The sequence below is a fragment of the Dipodomys merriami genome, unplaced genomic scaffold (assembly GCF_024711535.1).
Source record: "Dipodomys merriami isolate MVZ:Mamm:240054 unplaced genomic scaffold, mDipMer1.0.p SCAF_11, whole genome shotgun sequence".
In the NCBI taxonomy this organism is placed as follows: domain Eukaryota; kingdom Metazoa; phylum Chordata; class Mammalia; order Rodentia; family Heteromyidae; genus Dipodomys; species Dipodomys merriami.
In genome coordinates this window covers 14,953,501-14,973,156 of record NW_027202382.1, presented here as the reverse complement: position 1 = coordinate 14,973,156, position 19,656 = coordinate 14,953,501, and the positions used below count along the sequence as shown (strand labels likewise).

The window sequence follows — 19,656 nt, the reverse complement described above, 5'->3', positions numbered from 1 at the left end:
TAGCGCTCTACCACTGAGCCACCTTCCCAGCCCCTGCTAATCTAATTCACACTGCCTCATCTGCTCTTGTGTTCCATAGTTATGTAGCACCTACTGTATGTCAGGCACTGCTATGGACTAGGGAAATAGAAATGAATAAAAGAGAGTCCTCTTGGGATGTGGTTTCAGGAGCATTTGCTTGATAATAAATTAAAAGCCGTATTCATATACTGTTTTGTAGAATGGAAATTTCTTTGTATAACTACTTAAAGAAAATAAAAAAAATTAAAATCCAAAAAGAGCTGGGCACTGATGGCTCAGGCCTGTAATCCTACCTACTCAGGAGGCTGAGATCTGAGGATCATGGTTCAAAACCAGCACAGGCAGGAAAGTCCCTGAGACTCTAATCTCCAATTAACCACCAAGAAACCAGAAGTGGAGCTGTGACTCAGATTGGTAGAGCACTAGCCTTGAGCAAAAAACTTGGGGACAGTGCCAAGACCCTGAATTCAAGCCCCATGACTAGCCAAAAAAAAAAAAAAGTTCTTATTTAAAGAGGCTCCAGTCTATAAGTGAGGGAAACTACTGTGGCAATATATATTGGGGAGAGAGATGAATTTTGCCTTTCTCTCTCTCTCTCTCTCTCTCTCTCTCTCTCTCTCTCTCTCTCTCTCTCTCTATATATATATATATATATATATATATATATATATATATATATGCTGGCAAAATTTGATCTTAATCTTGAAAAGAAGTAGCAGCCCCTTTGGTAAAAGTAAACAATGGGGCTGGGAAGGTGGCTCAGTGGTAGAGCGCTTGCCTTGCATGCATGAGGCCCTGGGTTTGATTCCTCAGCATCATATAAGCAAAAAGAAAAAAGCCGGAAGTAGCACTGTGGCTCAAGTGTTAGAGCGCTAGCCTTGAGCTGAAGAGCTGAGGGACAGCGCCCAGGCCCAGAGTTCAGGCCCCACAATCAGACCCCCCCCCCAAAAAAAAAGTAAACAATGGGACTGAGCTTTGGTTTTCTCATGCCTGTAATCCTAGCTACTCAGGAGGCTGAGATCTGAGGATCACAGTTCAAAGGTAGGCAGGCAGGAAAGTTCCTGAGAGCCTATCTCCAACTGACCACCAAAAAGCTACACATGGAGCTTTGGCTCATGTGGTAGAGCATTAGCCTTGAGTGAAAAAGCTCAGGGACAGCACTCAGGCCATTAGTTTGAGCCCCAGCAGGAGGAAGGAAGGAAGGAGGGAAGGGAAGGGAAGGAAGGAAAGGCAGGAAAGGAAGGAAGGAAGGGAGGAAGGGAGGGAGGTGAAGGAAAAGAAAAGAAAAGAAAAATGGGAAGGATGGGCAAGTGGGAGTCATGAAATATTTGAGCAGGAGAACGACAAAGCCAGTCTCATTTTAGATCATGCTGAGGACTACTAAGAATATCATGGGGGCTGGGAATGTGGCTTAGTGGTAGAGTGCTTGTCTAGCATACATGAAGCCTGGGTTCCATTCCTCAGTACCGTATACACAGAAAAAGCTGGAAGTGGCACTGTGGCTCAAGTGATAGAGTGCTAGCCTTGAGAAAAAGAAGCCCAGGGAAGCTCATGAACTCAGTGTCCAGGCCCTGAGTTCAACCCCCAGGACTGGCAAGAAAAAGAAGAAAGGAGGAGGAGGAGGAGGAGGAAGAGGAATAGGAGCAGGAGCAGGAGGAGAATAAAAGCATCATGAACTTGAGGGAAGACTGAATGTAATAAGGCAGAATGAGAGCACACCAAGAATGTATTGTTTAGGGATCCCAGTCTGCACACTTAACATTTATTGAGCTCCTCCAATACTCCAGGTTAAGCTAGAGGTCCACTATTATCTGAGCTCCTCTCCGGAGACCTTTTAGATCCCATGATTCCTTATTTCAAAAGGCAATTCATTGAGTACTTCAACTAGCTTCACCTGTGATGGTAAATATTTTCAGTCTCTGTTGTCTAAATCTCTTCTGTTCAACACTCAGCTCATAGGCAACTCCCTAGAAATCTTTTCTTAACCAACTCTCCACCACCAGTCCAGAAATGGTATCTGTGCCTGTGAGCTACCACAGTTCTTCGCTTGTCCTTAATAACCTTTCCCACCTTTGAATTCATATTAAGGTGATTTATGATATTTTATCTGCTTTAATAACCTTGAGATCCATAAGGGCAGGGTCCAGTATTTGATAAGTCAATATTTTATTTATCAGCCATTATTGAGCAGATTTCCTGGTCAGGTTCTTGAAAAATACTAAACTATCTTCTCTATTCCCAAGGTGGTTGTCAATAACCTGATGTCAATCTACAACTATCCTAGGAATGTGGCATCACATTTTGTATGACACTCCAAGTTATCTGCTTTGTTTGTCATATTTTACACCAAAACTTGTATGGCTGAAATAACAGGTGCCCTCCAAGTGATCATCTTAGGAGATCGTAAAAGATTGTAGATTGTTTTCCTTGAGCTGCAAGTGTAGTTCAGTAGTAGAAAACCCATCTAACATGCACAAAACCTTGAATTTGATCCCCATCAACATGTATGTGCATGCACGTGCACACACACAGACACACACAAGATTTTAGGTTGCAATGATGGCTTTTATAGGCAATGATGGCTTATGCCTATAATCCTAACTACTCAGGAGGCTGAGATCTGAAAATAAAGATTCAGAGTAACCTGGCAGACAAATCCTTGAAAGATTTATCTCCAGTTAACCAGCAATAAGCTGGAAGTGGAGACATGGTATACATGGTAGAGTACCAAGTGTGATTGAAAAAGCTGAGCAAGAGTTCAAGGCTCTGAGTTCAAGCACTAGTACTAGCACACACAAAAAATGTTATTTTAGGTTGCTTTTCTGCAGCCATCCTGAAAGCTGTCCATGAATTTGATCTGGCATACAGTTAGGATGGCCAGCAGTGTTTTCAGCTCTCTGCTTGGACCCTGACACATAAATGTTATTTTAGGTTGCTTTTCTGCAGCCATCCTGAAAGCTGTCCATGAATTTGATCTGGCATACAGTTAGGATGGCCAGCAGTGTTTTCAGCTCTCTGCTTGGACCCTGACACATAGAAGACACATGGAATACCTGAGTTGGATGGGCCAAGACAGAATTTGAAAGCTCACGCCTGTAATCCTAGTTACTCAGGAGGCTGAGATGGGAAGATAGCAGTTTGAAGCCAGCAGTCCCCAGGAGACTCATCTCCAATTAACCTCTCAAAAAGTAGAAGTGGAGCTGTGGCTCAAAGTGGTAAAGCAGTAGCCTTGAGCAAAACAGCTCAGGGATAGTCCAGGCCCTGAGACAAGACCCACAACCAGAAAAAACAAAAAAACAAAAACTTGATAAAGGTTAGTCTAGTTGACACAAGAAAGGCCACAGATTCAGAAAGGACAGAAGTGCAGAAAAGACAGAAGTGCTATGCTAACTACAGTGTGGAAGTGGTATGGTTGGGTAACTACCCAACACAAATCTTAGCTTTTATACATTTTTCTCTTTTCCAAATATTCTGAATATTTTAGTCTTCCTTCTCCCCCTTCTCTCCCTCCCTCCTGCCTTTCTCCCCTCCCCCCTTTCCTCCTCCTTCCTGATCCTGGGGTTTGAATTCTGGCCTTGGACTCTGTCCCAGAACATCTTTTGCTGAAGGCTAGAGCTCTACCACTTGAGCCACAGTTCCACTTTCGGCTTTTTCTGAGTCTCCTGCCCCAGCTGGCTTCGAACCATGATCCTCCCTTCTCCACCTCCTGAGTAGCATGAGCCACTGGCATCCACCTAGTTGTCATTTGTAAATGTCAGGATCTCTGTATAGTTCTCTACAGCAGTCAAGTTTTTTTTTTTTTTTAATATCCCTGTGCATATCTCCCAAGCACTTCTCTCTAGAGCTTTAAGATCACATTGAAAAAAAAAGAAAAGATCAGATTGAGTGCCTATGGGTACGGCACTCAATGTTACAGCTCACTCATTTTTCCAAATGCTTTTTCCTATGGTTCTGTGTGTCTCTCTTACCTCTCTCTCTGGGTAGCTGTTTCCCTGGCCTGGGTGGAGATGTGAACTGTGATCCTGATCACACCTTCACAGCTGGGTGTCTGCCAAACCCTGTTCTCAGAGTTCTTGTGCCCTAAGTTTCCCCAAGTCAAGATAGAGTGTACACAAAACTAACCAACTGGGATACCCAGCGGCCCATGCAGAGTATATCTGATCATCAGAGTGGGTCTGTGTCTTCAAATATGGAGGAACAATTTACTAAAATATGTTTCTGATTAGTTCAGGGTTGTAGAGGGAGTAGCTATTCCCTGGTGGGAGAGATGTCCCTTTCTGTCCAGTCATAGATTGGGAACAAAGATCAAAGAAAGCCATTCTGGTGCCTTGAGGCTGAATTGTAGTTCTGGTCCACTGCACAATCTGAATTAGTAGCTTCTTTGGGCTGCTATAACCAATTACCATAAACCAGGTGTCTTAAAACAACAGTAATTTATTCTTGCACAGCCCTGGAGGCTAAGACTGAACTCCCTCCCTCAAAACCCTAGGGAAGAATCTTTCCTTGCCTCTTTGAGATGTTGGTGGCTTCTTGGCTGTGACGGCATAATCCCAATATCTTTCTCCTTTATGTGGCTGTCTCTTCTTGTCCCGGAATGTCTCTACGAGATATTCATTGTCCCATTCATACTATACATTGGATTTAACACTCTGAGATAACCCAAGATGATCTTATGAATAATTTTTTTCTTTGGAGGTAGTAGGGTTTGAACTCAGGGACTCTCACTTGCTAGGCAGGAACTCTGTTAAACCACACCCTCCAGCCCCCTCTTAATTGTATCCATAAAGACCTACTTTCCAAATAACATTCCATTGGCTGGTTTGGGGACATGGACCTGTCTTTTGGGGCCACCATTTAATCCATCATGTATAGTGGAATTGAAATGGGTACACAGGATTTCATCAGTGTCTCCCCTCAACTTTATCATCTTCCTCCAGAGTAGCTCCACCTGAGCTTACAATAGGTTCTATTCCCTGGCCCCATCTCCCACCCACACAAAGCACATACAAAATGGCTCCATACTCAAACATACCCACCACAACTGTATCTTAGGCACTGTGCTCTTTTTCTCAACTTCTGGGCTTATTGATTGGGATGACCATGGAATTATCTGTCCTGTTTCATACATGAGTTCTTGATGTGGACAGTTTCTCACTCATTTGAGACAGTGTAACTAGCCCTTTCCCTATATGGTGTCACTAGAGGCCTGAGTCAGATCCAAATTGAGTCTTGATCCAAACTCTTACTTTTCTCCATTCAAGTCCTTCACATTGTTCTTCCCTGGTTTAAGCCTAGCATTTTCCCATTCTTTGCATTCTTAGAATGTCAGAGCTGGAGGGGAGCTCAGAACTCTGACAATCCCCTGATTCTTGGCTTGAGGCCCAGATTCCTAAGAGTCCAAAATGGTAGAAATGGGGTCTCTTACATTTAATTTTTTAATACACAATGTATTTTCTAATTACAAAATAATGCATACTCATGCAGAAAACTTTGGAAAGGAGCAGATAAGCAGGAGAGAATTTTTATTAAAAAATTACACTATTGTCTGTCTGACATTGCATATATACATATTTGTTGAAATATCTTGTCTCATCTCTTAGAGATAAAAATCACAAATAGCTTCTCCCTGTCCCTCACTACTGGGGTTTGAGTTCAGGGTCTTACTGCTTGCTAGGCTGTTGCCCTACCACTTGAGCCACCCTTGCTTCTTGGTACTTAATTTTGCTAGTTATTTAGGTGGCTTCTGATTTTCTGTTATAAGCATTGTTCCAGCCATCCTGATATTCCTCATAATCATTTAGGATGCATCCTGAACTGTTAGAATATAAGCACACTTTATGATTTCTGAAAGTCACACTACCAGCTGAGCGCTGGCAGTGGCTCATGCCTGTAGTTCTAGCCACCCAGGAGGCAGAGATCTGAAGATCATGGTTTGAAGCTGATCTGGGCGGAAAACTCTGTGAAATTCTTATCTTTACTAAACTACCAAACAAACAAACCAGTCAGACATGGCTCAAGTATTACGGTGCTAGCCTTGAGAAAAATACAAAATGAAAAAAAAAAAAAATTCAGGGACAGCATCCAGTACCTTAGTTCAAGCACACACACACACACACACACACACACACACACACACACACACACACACACACACACACACACACACACACACACACACAGAGGCACACTACCAGTTAACCTTTCAGAACTATTCCCCATAAGGAAAATCTAGTCATTAATTTATTTTCAGTACTGTGTTTTAATTCAGGGCCTGGTTCTGAGGTCCTACTATCGGAGCCATGCTCCCAGCTCTGTCATTTTATTTATTTATTTTCACAAAGCAGCACAAACGAATCGACTCAAAAGCTTTTGCCTTTGGCCAGAATCATAGCAAATTTCCACATCAGTTATGGCCACCTGCTCTAGAGGAGCTGTCCGTCTCCCAGGTGTGAACAAAAACCCAGTCACAAAAGGTCTGAGGCCTTAAACTTCCTCGTGGTGGTGAAAGCTTTGGAACTGACTCCCACCCTTAGAGCCTCTCTTGGGCCCAGAACAGAATGCTTGCTCCAATTATCCTCCCAATCCCACTTCCACAGTAGGACACGGAGGCTCAGCCTGTGTCTGCATCTCGAGTCTCCTCACTCTTCCAGTCCAAGTCCTTTCCCAGCCTCGTCCTCCCCCCCCCCCCCCGCTACTCCAGGCCCTTTGCGTTTGGAGGGTGGAGACCCAGTGGGCTGCCCGGCGCTGCGCATGCTCGTCCTGCGGGCTCGACTCCCCGCCCAGAGGCCCCGCCTCCGAGCGGTTGGGATTTGAATCTCCGGCGGGACGCAGCCGGAACCGTCAGCTTCTGGGTCAGTCATGGAGAGCCCGGGCCCCGTCGCGCGGTGCCCCGTGCAGGAGCAGCGTGCTCGTTGGGAGCGGAAGCGCGCCCGCACCGCTCGGGAGCTGCTGGAGACCGAGAGGCGCTACCAGGAACAGCTGGGGCTGGTGGCCACGGTGCGGGCCCGGCGCACCCTCCCGGTGCAGGGCGGGACCCGAGGGAGTGGGTCCGTGCAAGGTCCGTGACCCAGGGGATGGAGGGCTCTGGACTGTCTAGGTGTTGGTCGGGAGCTCAGATCCTGGCTGCCCCTCGGCGTGGCCTCCTTTTTCTGTAGACTGAGACGCCTGCATCCTCCCTTCCACAGTACTTCCTGGGGATCCTGAAAGCCAAGGGGACCCTGCGACCCCCGGAGCGCCAGGCCCTGTTTGGTTCTTGGGAACTCATCTATGGCGCCAGCCAGTGAGTGAAAGGGCGAGGGAAGAGGCAGCGCCTTGCCTTTGGCACGGGGCTGGGGGTGGGAGTCTGCCAATTATCTCACCTGTGGCTTTGGCCCAATGCCTTCACCTGCTTGTTTCTCCTTCTGTGAAGTGGGGCCATTGCACTCCCTCGGGGCAGGATAATGAGAATTAAATGGAGTGCCCCAGTAGTTGTTGGGTTGCCCTTTGTCTGCCTTGCCCACAGAGAGCTGCTTCCCTACCTGGAGGAAGGGTACTGGGGACAGGGGCTAGAGGGCTTCTGTCCCCACCTGGAGCTCTACACCCAATTTGCTGCCAATGCAGAACGATCCCGGACCACCTTACAGGTAATCTGGAGATGACCTCAAATCCATCCTCTCTTCCTCCCTTGCCCCTTACACACAGCTCAAACACAGTTCCCTCATTTGCAGAGCCCTCTGGTGCCCTGCTCTGGGTTAAGTTCCCTGTCCCAAGACCAGGTTTCCTCAGGAGCACATAGCACACTGAAAGTTGGTGTAATGCCTGCTACACTGGTGAATGCAATATAGAGTGGGGTCTTTCCTTTTCTGTCAACTCTTTCCTTCTCCAGGAACAGCTAAAGAAAAACAAACGTTTCCGGAGGTTTGTGCGGCTTCAGGAAGGCCGCCCTGAGTTTGGGGGCCTTCAGCTCCAGGACCTGCTCCCCCTACCTCTGCAGAGGCTTCAGCAGTGAGTGAACTCCCCTAGACTCAAACCACCCTGACTATATTGTAAGGTTTTAGGGGAGAAAAGGACCACGCAGAGAGGAATAAAAGATCGACAGAAAGTTTATTGGGGTGTGCTCCTGGGTAAACTCCCTGGTCAGGATCAGAGAGGTCACACTGAATGTAGTTGTAGCAGAGCTTTTATAGGCGGGGTAAAAGCAGCACTTGTGGTGAGTGGGGACTTGTGGCATGTAGCTTGTTTTGCCAGTTTGAGCGGCCTTGGGCCAGTGCATTGGAAGAATGGTTGACTCAGATGGTGTTTTTGATGGGGGGGTGGGGTGTGGTCTTTCTCGTCAGCAGCCTGACATATATGACTGCTGCTCTCAGCTTTTTTTTTTTTAATTTTTTTTTGGGGTCCAGTCGTGGGGCCTGGGCGCTGTCCCTCAGCTCTTCAGCTCAAGGCTAGCACTCTACCACTTGAGCCACAGCACCACTTCCGGCTTTTTTTTTCTTTTTGCTTATGTGGTGCTGAGGAATCGAACTCAGGGCCTCATGCATGCAAGGCAAGTGCTCTACCCCTGAGCCACCTTCCCAGCCCCTGCTGCTCTCAGCTTTATGGGGTCTATCCCACATCTCCACTCTCATCTGGACCAAATTGCTTCTAAGAAACTTTTGCAAACTAAATGTGAACCTGCAAGAGTACCTAGCATCTGCAGCCTCAGGCTCACATCTGTAGAAATCTATTACAGAGAGAGGACCTGCCCCAGGGCCTGAGTACCTGCCCCAGGATTTCTGGAAAAGTCCATTGAGATCAGAGGCCTGCCTGACCTAGAATTTCTGACCTTGAGATGACTTAAGGGCTTGTAGATTGTCCATAGCAATCTTGATTAACTTTAGTTTTCCTACTTGGCTTCCAACTATGGCCAAAAACTCTGCAAGGTAGGATTGGAAGTAGGCTGTGTGATATGAGTGCAAGTTCTGAGTCTCAGATGAAAGGGATGGGGGAGATGGGTAGAGTAACCAGAATCAGATCTTTCCTGGCTTTGCAAATGAGGGATGTATGGGGCTGATCTGTGTGCCGAGCAGGAGGAGAGGGGATTTTACCTGGCTCTGCTTCCCCTTGTACACTTCCCACTGTCCAATTCTAGGTATGAGAATCTCGCCAATGCTTTGGCTGAAAACACAGGTCCCAACAGCCCTGACCACCAACAGCTCACACGTAGGTTCTTGCTCCTCTGCATCTCATGCAAGAAGCTGCCTGGCCAGTATCTCCTGGTTCTGACCTCTAATACCTTGTATGTCCCTATTTTCAATTAACGTGTGTAATGTTCCTAATGCCTTGCCTTTTAAGTTAGCCCCTGACCCAGGTCAACTCCAGACTAGCCTTCCACCACTAGCCATTCAGAGTCAAAGTTGTATTGGAAATAAGGTAGAGAATGTTATTCCAGGGGCTGCCCGGCTAATAAGTCAGACTGCCCAGAGAGTCCATGCCATTGGTCAGAAACAGAAGAATGACCAGCACCTCCGGCGTGTCCAGGCTCTGCTCAGTGGACGCCAGGCAAAGGGGCTTACCTCAGGTAAACTGTATACTTCCCTTTCCTCTTTTGCCCTTGCTTACTTCTGTTTCTCATTAGTCAGCACATACCATTCCCTCAGCCTCCCTTTCCTTCTGTTCCCATGGGTCCTTGCGCTACACTGACATAACAGCCCTCTCTTGTCCACCTCCTCACCTTACCCCAGGACGCTGGTTTCTACGTCAGGGCTGGCTGTTGGTGGTACCTCCCAGTGGGGAGCCTCGACCCCGAATGTTCTTCCTCTTCTCTGATGTGCTCCTTATGGCCAAGCCTCGACCCCCACTGCACCTGAAGAGTGGCACCTTTGCTTGTAGGGCCCTCTACCCAATGGCCCAATGTCAACTCCAAAGAGTCTTTGGACACTCAGGAGGCCCTTGTGGTGGACTGCTCAGTGTAAGTAATAGGTGGGAACCCTAGACAAACATAGACCTCAGATGCTTATGGACCGTTTTATCACCTTCATAGTAATGAGAAAACAGCTGGGTATTGAGCTTCGTATTTAGTTCTCACCTCATCCTTGAATTACCTCTGGGAAAAGCAAGGGCTTTAACTTAGACCTTTCTGAGTCATGGACCAAGAGGTGGTTTCTCCTCAGCTGTCCTTCCCCCATGAGAAGCTACTGCTTATGTCCACAGACCAGGAAGAGCTGTCACGTTGGTACCACAGCCTAACTTTGGCTATCAGGTAAGTTGTATCTTCCCTTAAGAGTGCTGTGATGAGGCACTGGAGCTGGAAATGCATAGGTACATCCGTCTGGGACCTCCCCCAGCCCTACCGGGGGTAGTGTCTTAAACTGGGTGTTCATGCTGAAGTGCTGAACTGTCTTCTCTCCACAGCAGCAAGAACTAGAGGACTCTCAGCCAGGACTCACACAAATTCTGGAACTCAGGATATTCAGGGATAGGTCAGAGCCAGAAGCCCAAAGGAATCTTCTGCACTAAACAAAGTATAAAACCCTTCAGAGTTGAACAAGCTACTCTAGGACATTTGACCAGCTCTTAAGAATTAGAAAAGCAACTCCAATGCAACTGAATCTTTGCTGAACCAGATCCACAATACTGATGCAGGGTTATGAGGCTGATAAGTGAATGCTGACTGTGGCTATTTATTCACTTTGCAGCTTTGTAAAAGTTGCTATTTTTGTATTATGTATAGTTTCTTTTTCTTGAGGCAGGGTCTCACTGTGTAGTTCAAGCTGGCTTCAAACTTAGCAACCCTCTGGCTTCACTTTGAGTCCTAGGATACAGGAACATACCACTATACCTAGCTGTTATGTACAACTCCTATAATTTATTTTCCCACTGGATTTTAATAAAGTGGTGTTTTGTTTTGTTTTTGGAAAGAACTTTGTCTCGTGAGGAAAGGAATTTGGGGGTCCAAAGGCATGCTGGTGGCCTCAGGAATATAGGGAAGAACTGGGGCTCCCTCTGTTTTTCCAGCTCCCCTCTGGAAAACAGCCTCTTTTGTCCTAATAAGGAAAGCTTTTCGAGAAGCCTCAATTGTTTTTAAGTACCTAGTATGGTGTGTGTAAAACCATCTGGGAGGAAAAAAGCACACAGGAATATCCAGTCACAAGAACAGACTTTGTTTTACCAACCCTTCAGCTGCTGCCCCGCCTTCCCTGCTGGGGCCCTTTGTTAAAGCCTTGCCACATCTTCTCCTTAGCCCCTGTTCCACTTCCCAGGAAGTAGCTAGATTCCATGTCTCTGGGCTCCAGTTTATGGGCTCCTCCTGGGTCTCACTGTCACCAGCTTCCTGCTCATCCTTTTTTCTCAGATCCTCAGGAAAGAGTGTGCTGGCTTCTGTGATGGGAAAGATCAACAAGTTCCAGTGTCAGAGACTGTCTCTCCCTCACCAGACTCCCCTTCCAAGCCTTTACCTGGCTCTGGAACCCCCACATCCTTGTCCTGTTTGCAGTCTTGCAGAAGTTGGTGGATGGTCTGTAGCTTTATGTTCAGAAGCTCTCGCTGGGCGCCAACCAGGGTAGTCACCCTGCAGAAATATCCACTCAGGGGCTGCCCAGGCTGTCACTGCTCCGCCCACCTGCCACAAAAATCTCACCGCTCAAAAAGGGGGTCTAGCTGGGCCACCAGGTTGTTCAGGTGCTGCTCTGTCTGGACTAGTTGTTGTGTCAACTGAGCCAGTTGTTGCTCTGAGGGCAAGGAAGAAAAGATCCGGTGGGTGAGGTTTACTTATCTTCTGCTGGCCCTTGACCCTTCCCCATCCACTCTCCAAGCACAGACTTCTCTCCTCAACTCACCTGACTGCAGTGATTTCTTGCCTTTTTCCTTTTGGAGAACTGTAGCCTCATCTTTGCCCTGTTTTGGAAGGAAGGAAGGGCAATCAATATTGCAACAAGGTTCGGCAACCTCAGTCTCCAAAGCTAGTAAGAAGAGGATTTGCAGCAGAGAAAATACTGAGTTTTTGTTTTTGTTTTTAAACCTCACAGAATCATAATCCTTTTTAGTTTAGCTCCTTACCCAGGATATGAAGCAACACTAGTGGCTGATCAGTTGAAACATTTTCAGGAATGAGCAACTATCTTGTTTGACAAAGTTGTAGTTGTCAGCTAATATACAAAGCCAAAATTTGTCCATATATCCTCTTTCCATGATGCTAATTAGAACTGCCTAAATAATGTCTGCTTTTTCAAATTCCTCTTTGGAAATTTAAAGACAGTAATAAACACCCACGGCTGCTTTCCCTAGTCTTTTCTGGTGCAAACTCTCCACTCTTTTTTTTTTTTTTCCCCCTTGCTTTGTGCCAGTACAGGGGCTTAAACTCACAGGCTCATGCTCTCACTTGGTATAATACCTTGTTTAGAGCACGAATTTGGGAATGAGTTGTCACATCACACAATGAATTTAGAGGTCAACTGGAATGCCTATGTTGCTCTCAGATGGTATTGCTAATTTGTTTCTTCCTTACTATACTGGGTCAAGTTCATGGAGGGCACACACACACACACACACACACACACACACACACACACACATACACACTCGTCAGGAATAAAATGAAGGAATAAAAATGTTTAATCCTTTTTAGATTTCATCATTGAATTGAGACCCTTGCCTGTCAAGTCCACTGGGATCATTATTAGCTATCTTAGTTTTGTATCTAGAAATGGTCCAGCTTTCTTTCCTAAACGCAAGTAAATGACAGGATGAGGGCTGACGGCACGGCCCTGGGCCAAACTGTTTTCCATTTCAAGAGTTTTAATCCATCAGAATGTATGGTTAACTCACATTTCTCCCAAGGAGACTGAAACTGCTTAGCGTCTTAAACTCTAGACCTACTGTAGCTGCAGCAATCAACCGTTTGTACCAAGGTTGAAGGCTTGTCAGAAATCTCACACTCATGGGATTTTATGGAATTCAAATCCCAGTTCCACTAGTTACTGAGTAGTGACCTGAGCGAGTGACCACTCTTCTTTGGACTTTGGGAGGCCTACATGTGTGGGTCATTATTTACAGAGTACAGGTGCCCCTCACAGGCATCACCTCTGGATTCTCGAAACCTCCTAAGGTGGGCAATTTCGCCTAGGAACTAGTCTCGGTCCTAGGGGCCTCCGGGGAGCGGTGTCTGGCTCTTGTCCCACAGCGCCCCCGCGGGGGCCTCGGGCCCCGGGCTCCCCCCCCCCCCCCCCCGCGGCCGTCCCGCACCTGCAGACACTTGTACAGCACAAAGGCCACGACGGCCGCGGTGTACAGCGCCCCCAGAGGCAGCGCCCCGGCGCGGGCCCGCTCGCGCTGGTCCTCGGGTGGCCGGCGCCGCCGGGGTTCGGTGGCCCCAGGGCCGACCTGGACGCGGGGCCCTGTGGAGGGAGCGCAGACACCGGTCAGCACAACTCGGGCTTCTCCCAGGCAGTCCAAGCCTCCCTCCAGTAGCCCTGGCTGGTACCTGGGTGTGCTCCGAGGTCGGGACTGGGGTGTTCTCCAAGGACCCCGAGAAGCGCAGCAACAAGCAGCAGCCCCAGGACACCCGGGAGGAAGTCTGCGCCCGCCATAGTTGGCCCAAAGAGGGCACACACAGCGCCTAGCCGTTCTAGCACCGGGCTGCCAGTTCCAGTGCGCAGGCGCACAAGCGACTCTAGCGGGTCCCACTGCGGGCCTCCTAGAGAGGCCACGCCCTTTCACAAGAGGCGGGCTGCGGTAGATTTGCATAAAGCCTTATCAGCCTGGCTTTTCTAAGTAAATATTCACCTTTTTAGTTTTCTGCTAGGCAAGATGACTTAGATATTAGTAGTCTAAACTGCTATATATATAGACAAAGTAGATTGTTTTTTAGATTTCGTGACACTAACTCACCCTAATCTAAAGATTCTTCCTGTCCTGGGCCTATAAGTACTCCGAATCCCACTCCCAAAAGTAAGTTCGTGCTGAAGGCCTGTTTCCTAGGCTACAAACGGGGGACTAGTTCCCGGCCAACCCGCCTAGGGGAAAGTCCCCGGACCCTTGGCAGAGAGTGCCACGTGTATACGCACGCAGACTTACCCCACCTCGCACTGGTTAGTCCGCCAAGATGCGACCCCGCTCCTGGGGCGGGCGAGCTGAGCGGCGTGTGGCGGGGCGTCATCCGTCAGCTCTCCTAGTTACGCAGGCAGTGCGCCTCCTAGCGCGCCAACCACACGGGGCTCATTCTCGGCACGGATCTTCTTTATGGGCTTGTGAGGCTCACATGTCGAGTGACACTTTTCTAGTTTCCTTGAGCCTCCTACTGTCCTCTCCATATGACAGATGCCATCAGTAACCACACGGGGCTCATTCTCGGCACGGATCTTCTTTATGGGCTTGTGAGGCTCACATGTCGAGTGACACTTTTCTAGTTTCCTTGAGCCTCCTACTGTCCTCTCCATATGACAGATGCCATCAGTAACCTCCATTTGAGTAGCAATGATATTTGAATTTGGGCAGCTTCCGTTACATCCACTACCAATCACTCCCTTAGCTCGTGTGCTTCCTTCACTCAGCTTTTAGTTTCTTCCTCGGTGTAACCCCCTTACTTTCTTCAATAACACTTCACTTGTTAGTTCCAGGGAATCAGGAACTATGTCTCTGTCTCCTGACTATTTTACACCAGAGGCTAGCACAGCACCTGACATGGATGGTTCAAAGGAATTAATGATGGAAAGAATGGGGAATTGGGGGGGGGGCCTCAATAACCTGAGAGAGGAAGCAGCAGGAAGGCTAAGGAGGGTGATGAATTCATGCACGCATGTATACGTGTGCGTAATTAGGATCAAAGTACTTTATGTGTGTGCAGGGAAATAGAAGAATGAGCCTGGCTGTAATCCTAGCTACTCAGGATCTTATCTCCAGTTAAACCAGCGAAGAGCTGTGAGTGGAGGTATTGCTCAAATGGTAGAGCGCCAGCCTTAAGTGGAAAAAGCGAAGCAAGGCCCCGAGTTTAAGCCCCAGTAATGAGAAAGAAAAGAAAGAAACCCACTAGATTTTGGTTTGGTTTGGAAAGATTTCTCCAGTCGGGGAAATGTTCCACAGTATCATTCTCCTCCCTGGGACTGAGGCTTGTACTTAGGTCAGCACACTCGTGCTCTTAGCTAGCACTCTGTCACTTAAATCATGCCTCCAGTTTGGCTTTTATATTGGTTAATTGAAAAGTCCAACTTTTCTTCCTGGGCTGATTTCAAACTGAGATCTCCCTGATCTCAGCTTCTTGAGAACTAAAATTACAGACACCAACCACCAGTATCTAGCTTATTTACTTATTTTTTAAATCAATTCAGTTGTGTTAAAATAGGAGTCCTCACCATTGCCCACATTATCCTCAAACTTCTGGACTGAAGAGACTCTTTTTTTGTATGTGTTGGTCTTGGGGTTTGAACTCCGAGTCTAGCCACTGTCCCTGAGCTTTTTGCTCAAGACTGCACTCTACCACTTGAGCCACAGCTCCACTTCCAGCTTTTTTGGTAGTTAACTGGAGTCTCGCCGACTTTTCTGCCTGAGCTGGTTTTGAACCATGATCCTTAAATCTCAACCTCCGGAGTAGCTAGGATTACAGGCATGAGTTACCAACACCCAGCTATTAAAAACAAAACAAAACAAAAACCCCACCTCTCTGTTAACCTCTTGAGTTGCTTGTATTGGAGGCAAGTCACCTTGTCCAGCTCCTTGGGTTTTTTTTTTTGCTTTTTTGTTTTGTTTTGTTTTTCAGTCAGGATCTCACTGTATAGGCCCCTTTGCCCCAAAACTTAGAATCTTATTTTAGTCTCTATAGTGCTAGGTTTTCAGGCATTGCCACTCTGGGTTTCATTATTTTAAATCTAGTAGTGAAACATAGAAATACGTACCTAACTGTGGAGTTAAAGTTAGACATTGTATTTGATGCAAACATGAACAGTTCTAACATTTAGAAATAATTCTAGGCTGGAATATGGTAGCTCGTGCATATAATTAATTCTAGCTATTCAGGAGGCAGAGATATGGAGGATCTCAGTTTAAGGCCAGTTGGTCAAAAAGCTAGTGAGAACTCATTTAAAAAAAATGCTGATTATAGTGGCACACATTTGTGGTTTCTGCTACACAGGAGACAGTTGGTAGGAGGACCCTATCCGAATGTAACAGCCTACTTGAAAACCAATGAAAGCAAAACAAAAATAAGGCAAAGAAGAGCTGAGGGTATGGCTCAAATGGTAGAGTACCTGTTCAGCAACTTTAGGCACTAAGTTCAGACCCTAATACCACCCAGATCTATTGGCATCAAGGGCATGAGAGTTCTCTGGGTTCATCCATGTAAATGAGAATACCTTTAAAAGATAAGCAAGCCAGGTACAAGTGGCTCACGCCTGTAATCCTAGCTACTCAGGAGGCTGAGATCTGAGGGTCTTTGTTCGAAGCCAGCTTGGGCAGAAAAGACCCTGTGAGACTTATCTCCAAGTAACCACTCTAAGACCAGAAGTGGCTCTGTGGCACAAGTGGTAAAGCACTAGCCTTGAGTACAAAGAGGCTCAGGAACAACACCCGCCTCTGAGTTCAAACCTCACAACAACCACAAAAGAAATTGTTAAAAAAAATAAAAGATAAGCAACAAAACATGCTAGTCTGAAGCTAGTACATTATTAAAACTCATCAGTGATCACAATAATTTAGAATTAAGATATATAAAAATATATTGGAGGAATAGTGCTTTGTCACAGATTTTAGAAATGCTCCAATATGGAGATAATTAAAAGAGACTGAATTTTAGTTGATATTATTTTTAATTTTTGTCAATTGTGGGGCTTAAACTCTGGGCCTGGGCGCTGTCCCTGAGCTCTTCAGCTCAAGGCAAGCACTCTACCACTTGAGCCACAGTGCTACTTCTAGTTTTCTGGTACTTAAGGAGATAAGAGTCTCATGGACTTTCCTGCCTGTACTGGCTTTGAACCATGATCCTCAGATCTCAGCCTCCTGAGTAGCTAGGATTACAGGCATGAGGCACTGGCGCCCCAGCTTAGTTGATGTTATTTTTTTTAAAGTCTCTACAGACAATATAATCCCTTATTGCCTAAAGTTGAAGGCAGGCCTTTTGTCAGTCCCATCCTTGGCAGGCCATTGTACCTTAAATATAAATGTATATTCTGAATGGAAAACCCTTTTGCTCAAGTCACTAGGGCACAAGGTTTGGCTGTCTCTAGGGTAGCAGACACTTGCAGAAGTGAACAGGGCAAAGAGGCTCAGTGTGCTAGGAGAGTCCTGGGGCAGAGATTCCTTTAAAGCAATTAACTGAGTGATGTGTTCTTAGCCACCCTACAGCGACAGTAGGATGCAAGGGGAGAAGTTAGCTTCCTCTCTTCCTAGCCACCACAGTACTAACCATGACCATAGTCATCTAAGTGTATTTCCTTCTAGGACTGCTTAGGCTGTGGAGGGACTGTGAGGGGAAGCCATCCTGAACTGGAGCATGCTATTGAAGAGGACATTCTCCACAGGACTAGAGTGGGAGAGAAGGGGTGGCCACATCTTGTAGCAGAAAGAGTCCTTGTAGCCTTGCCCCATGCCACTTCTGCCTTTCGGAGTCTTTCTGGGTTCACGTACACGTGGCACAGAACACTCAGGCCAGAGTGTGATTCTGATGAAGCGGGCCCAGAGCCGTGAGGCCAGAGGGCCAGGGACGTGCAGGAGCTGCCGGTGGCGCAGGTGCAGGCACTGGGCGGGGTCTTTCTTCTGGTGTTCTTTCCTCCCCTCCCCCTTCCTCCCCGGAAACCAGCAACCTTGCCACCACCCGTATTGGGGATGCTGAGCTGTGGGGGCCAGGCCCAGGGTGGATGGGAGTAAGGGGGGCAGTGGCAGCTGTCTGGGCATGAACAGGGCAGGGTGCTTATGGATCTTGCAGTCAGACCAGCAGTGATGAACAGAGGGGACAACTGCACCCCCCATGGTGACGATGCCAATCTACTAGCGCCTGGTGAGCTGGGCGGGGCAGGGGCTTCTGGGGGAGGTGTCATGTGGCCCCATGTCCCACCTGCAGCCATCAGGGGTAGGACGTGGGACTGGGCAGCAACACCCCAATCTGCTCCCCTTCCACAGGTATCCCCTCTATAACCCAGGCCTGGGGGCTGTGGGCCCTCTTTGGGGCTGTGACGCTGCTGCTTCTCATCTCAGTGGCTGCGCGCTTGTCTCAGAGGGCCACTGGCAAGAGCAGGAGCCACCCCGAGCCGGGACGGTGAGTTGATGGAGAGCAGGAATGGGTTGATCAAGAGTTCCTTCTTAACCAAGAAGGCCTCACTTAGCTCCCAAACTGTGTTGCAGCCCCGGAGGGAGTGCGGAAGAGACTCCCCTGTATGGGAATCTGCATTATCTACAGACAGGTAGGATGCTGGGGAAGGATGGACATAGAGCAGGTCCCAATGGGACTGATTGGGGACAAAGAACTCACCAGATTCCTCTTCTCCATTCCAGGATGCCTGTCTCAAGAGCCAAGAGCAGACCAGCAGGATCCAGCTCCTGGAAGCTCCACCAGGGTGAGTTGGTGGGGCCAAAGGGAAGGGGAAGGAAAGAAATGGGGGCTTTTCCCAAAGGTCCAAAGAACTTCTAACCAGCTTGTATCTCCAGGCTGCAGAAGAGGTGATGTGCTACACCAGCCTGCAGCTGCGGCCTCCTCAGGCTCGGATCTGCAGCTCTGGGACCCCCATCAAGTACTCGGAGGTGGTGCTAGACTCTGAACCGAAGCCCCAGGCCGCAAACCCTGAGCCAGAGCTCTATGCCTCAGTGTGCGCCCAGACTCGCAGGGCCAAGGCTTCCTTCCCAGACCAGGCCTACGCCAACAGCCAGCCTGCACCCAGCTGAGACCAGCCTGCCTCTGTGGACACATGTGGCTTGCTTCCCCATCACAGAAGCTCCTCCTGCCCTGCCTGGGGCATGCCTGTGCTCCAATTACCCCCAGGACATGGAGTCATTGCCTAGAAGCAGGTGGTGTCTTCTGGGAACTTCCTATCTGAGCTTCAATGGACACGTCTCAGGGTAGGACTGATGCCTGGTTTCCTGACATGGAGGCGGCAGACAGTGGCCCCCTCCCCACATCTCTTTTCTGGGTGTTCCCTTCAGCCGGTTCTCTTCACTTCCTCCTCATTTTTAACCAGTTTAACCAGCCTGGCTCTTCTCTCCTCCCTCCCAACCTACCAGGACACCTCAGTGTCTCTTCAGGCACAGGAAGTGGGCAGGAGAGGAGGTAAAAGCCTGAGAGGATGTGGGTAGAATGCTTGGAAACCCACAGGCTGGAAGAGTCCTGGGACCTGTGGACTAGAGAGGGATGAATCCCAAAGCTTGGCTTCTGATCCGAGAACTGTGGCAGAGTACACTCTCCATGTGGCTGTCTTTGATGTTCTGATTTCAAATAAAACTTCTCAAAAAGAAAAATAGTGTTTAGATTTTAATCTAGAGGCTGGAGACTTGCAACAGACACCCACTCCCCTCCCTGCAGGATTGGTGTGTGAGCTCTGCCATCTGCCACAGCGAACTGGTGGAAGGTGCCTGACTGGAGAAGAGGGACCAAGAGTTTGGTGCAGGGATGGAGCCCAGGTCTTCCTGTTGGTAGAAATTTACTCACAGCCAACCCATTGCCCCTTGGGTCTCTGACAAACTCAGCCCCTAAACTGCTTTTCC

At 47.9% G+C, this 19,656-nt stretch overlaps 3 protein-coding genes across 5 annotated transcripts; 2 read left to right on the top strand and 1 right to left on the bottom strand.

Annotated features, from left to right (window-relative positions):
- The first annotated feature begins 6,879 nt into the window (after positions 1-6,879).
- Arhgef39 (Rho guanine nucleotide exchange factor 39) lies at positions 6,880-10,490 on the top strand. Its single transcript, XM_070009444.1, has 9 exons — positions 6,880-7,017; positions 7,206-7,300; positions 7,523-7,643; positions 7,886-8,004; positions 9,128-9,198; positions 9,428-9,556; positions 9,720-9,946; positions 10,149-10,237; positions 10,390-10,490. The coding sequence occupies exons 1-9, from the start codon at positions 6,880-6,882 to the stop codon at positions 10,400-10,402; spliced, it is 1,002 nt and encodes a 333-aa protein (XP_069865545.1). The 3' UTR covers positions 10,403-10,490.
- Positions 10,491-11,117: 627 nt separating this feature from the next.
- Positions 11,118-13,626, bottom strand: Ccdc107 (coiled-coil domain containing 107). 2 transcript variants are annotated; one of them, XM_070009486.1, is made up of 6 exons: positions 13,457-13,626; positions 13,219-13,370; positions 11,814-11,871; positions 11,615-11,705; positions 11,433-11,545; positions 11,118-11,355 (listed from the first exon to the last, which is right to left on the bottom strand). In XM_070009486.1, the coding sequence occupies exons 1-6, from the start codon at positions 13,560-13,562 to the stop codon at positions 11,123-11,125; spliced, it is 753 nt and encodes a 250-aa protein (XP_069865587.1). In that variant the 5' UTR covers positions 13,563-13,626; the 3' UTR covers positions 11,118-11,122. The 2 variants fall into 2 exon arrangements, with proteins under 2 accessions (XP_069865587.1, XP_069865597.1); XM_070009496.1 differs by lacking the exons at positions 11,118-11,355; positions 11,433-11,545 and having other exon boundaries at positions 11,611-11,705.
- Positions 13,627-17,771: 4,145 nt separating this feature from the next.
- Sit1 (signaling threshold regulating transmembrane adaptor 1) lies at positions 17,772-19,388 on the top strand. 2 transcript variants are annotated; one of them, XR_011368568.1, is made up of 6 exons: positions 17,772-17,959; positions 18,082-18,217; positions 18,304-18,362; positions 18,454-18,515; positions 18,607-19,014; positions 19,177-19,388. XR_011368568.1 is itself a non-coding variant. In XM_070005680.1 (5 exons), exons 1-5 carry the CDS (start codon positions 17,875-17,877, stop codon positions 18,838-18,840), a joined length of 576 nt encoding a protein of 191 aa, XP_069861781.1. In that variant the 5' UTR covers positions 17,772-17,874; the 3' UTR covers positions 18,841-19,388. The 2 variants fall into 2 exon arrangements, 1 of the variants encoding a protein (XP_069861781.1); XM_070005680.1 differs by having other exon boundaries at positions 18,607-19,388.
- The last annotated feature ends 268 nt before the right edge of the window (positions 19,389-19,656 follow it).

Bases quoted from the DNA above. Each gene is read 5' to 3' on its own strand.
- Sit1 (XM_070005680.1), top strand. From the start codon at position 17,875: ATGGATCTTGCAGTCAGACCAGCAGTGATGAACAGAGGGGACAACTGC. The intron at 18,363-18,453 runs GTAGGATGCTGG...TCTCCATTCCAG, and splicing joins TCTGCATTATCTACAGACAG to GATGCCTGTCTCAAGAGCCA. The intron at 18,516-18,606 runs GTGAGTTGGTGG...TTGTATCTCCAG, and splicing joins CTCCTGGAAGCTCCACCAGG to GCTGCAGAAGAGGTGATGTG.
- Ccdc107 (XM_070009486.1), bottom strand. From the start codon at position 13,562: ATGGCGGGCGCAGACTTCCTCCCGGGTGTCCTGGGGCTGCTGCTTGTT. The intron at 13,371-13,456 runs GTACCAGCCAGG...CTCCCTCCACAG, and splicing joins CGACCTCGGAGCACACCCAG to GGCCCCGCGTCCAGGTCGGC. The intron at 11,546-11,614 runs GTGAGATTTTTG...ATATTTCTGCAG, and splicing joins CTAGACCCCCTTTTTGAGCG to GGTGACTACCCTGGTTGGCG.
- Arhgef39 (XM_070009444.1), top strand. From the start codon at position 6,880: ATGGAGAGCCCGGGCCCCGTCGCGCGGTGCCCCGTGCAGGAGCAGCGT. The intron at 7,644-7,885 runs GTAATCTGGAGA...TTCCTTCTCCAG, and splicing joins GATCCCGGACCACCTTACAG to GAACAGCTAAAGAAAAACAA. The intron at 9,947-10,148 runs GTAAGTAATAGG...GTTTCTCCTCAG, and splicing joins CTTGTGGTGGACTGCTCAGT to CTGTCCTTCCCCCATGAGAA.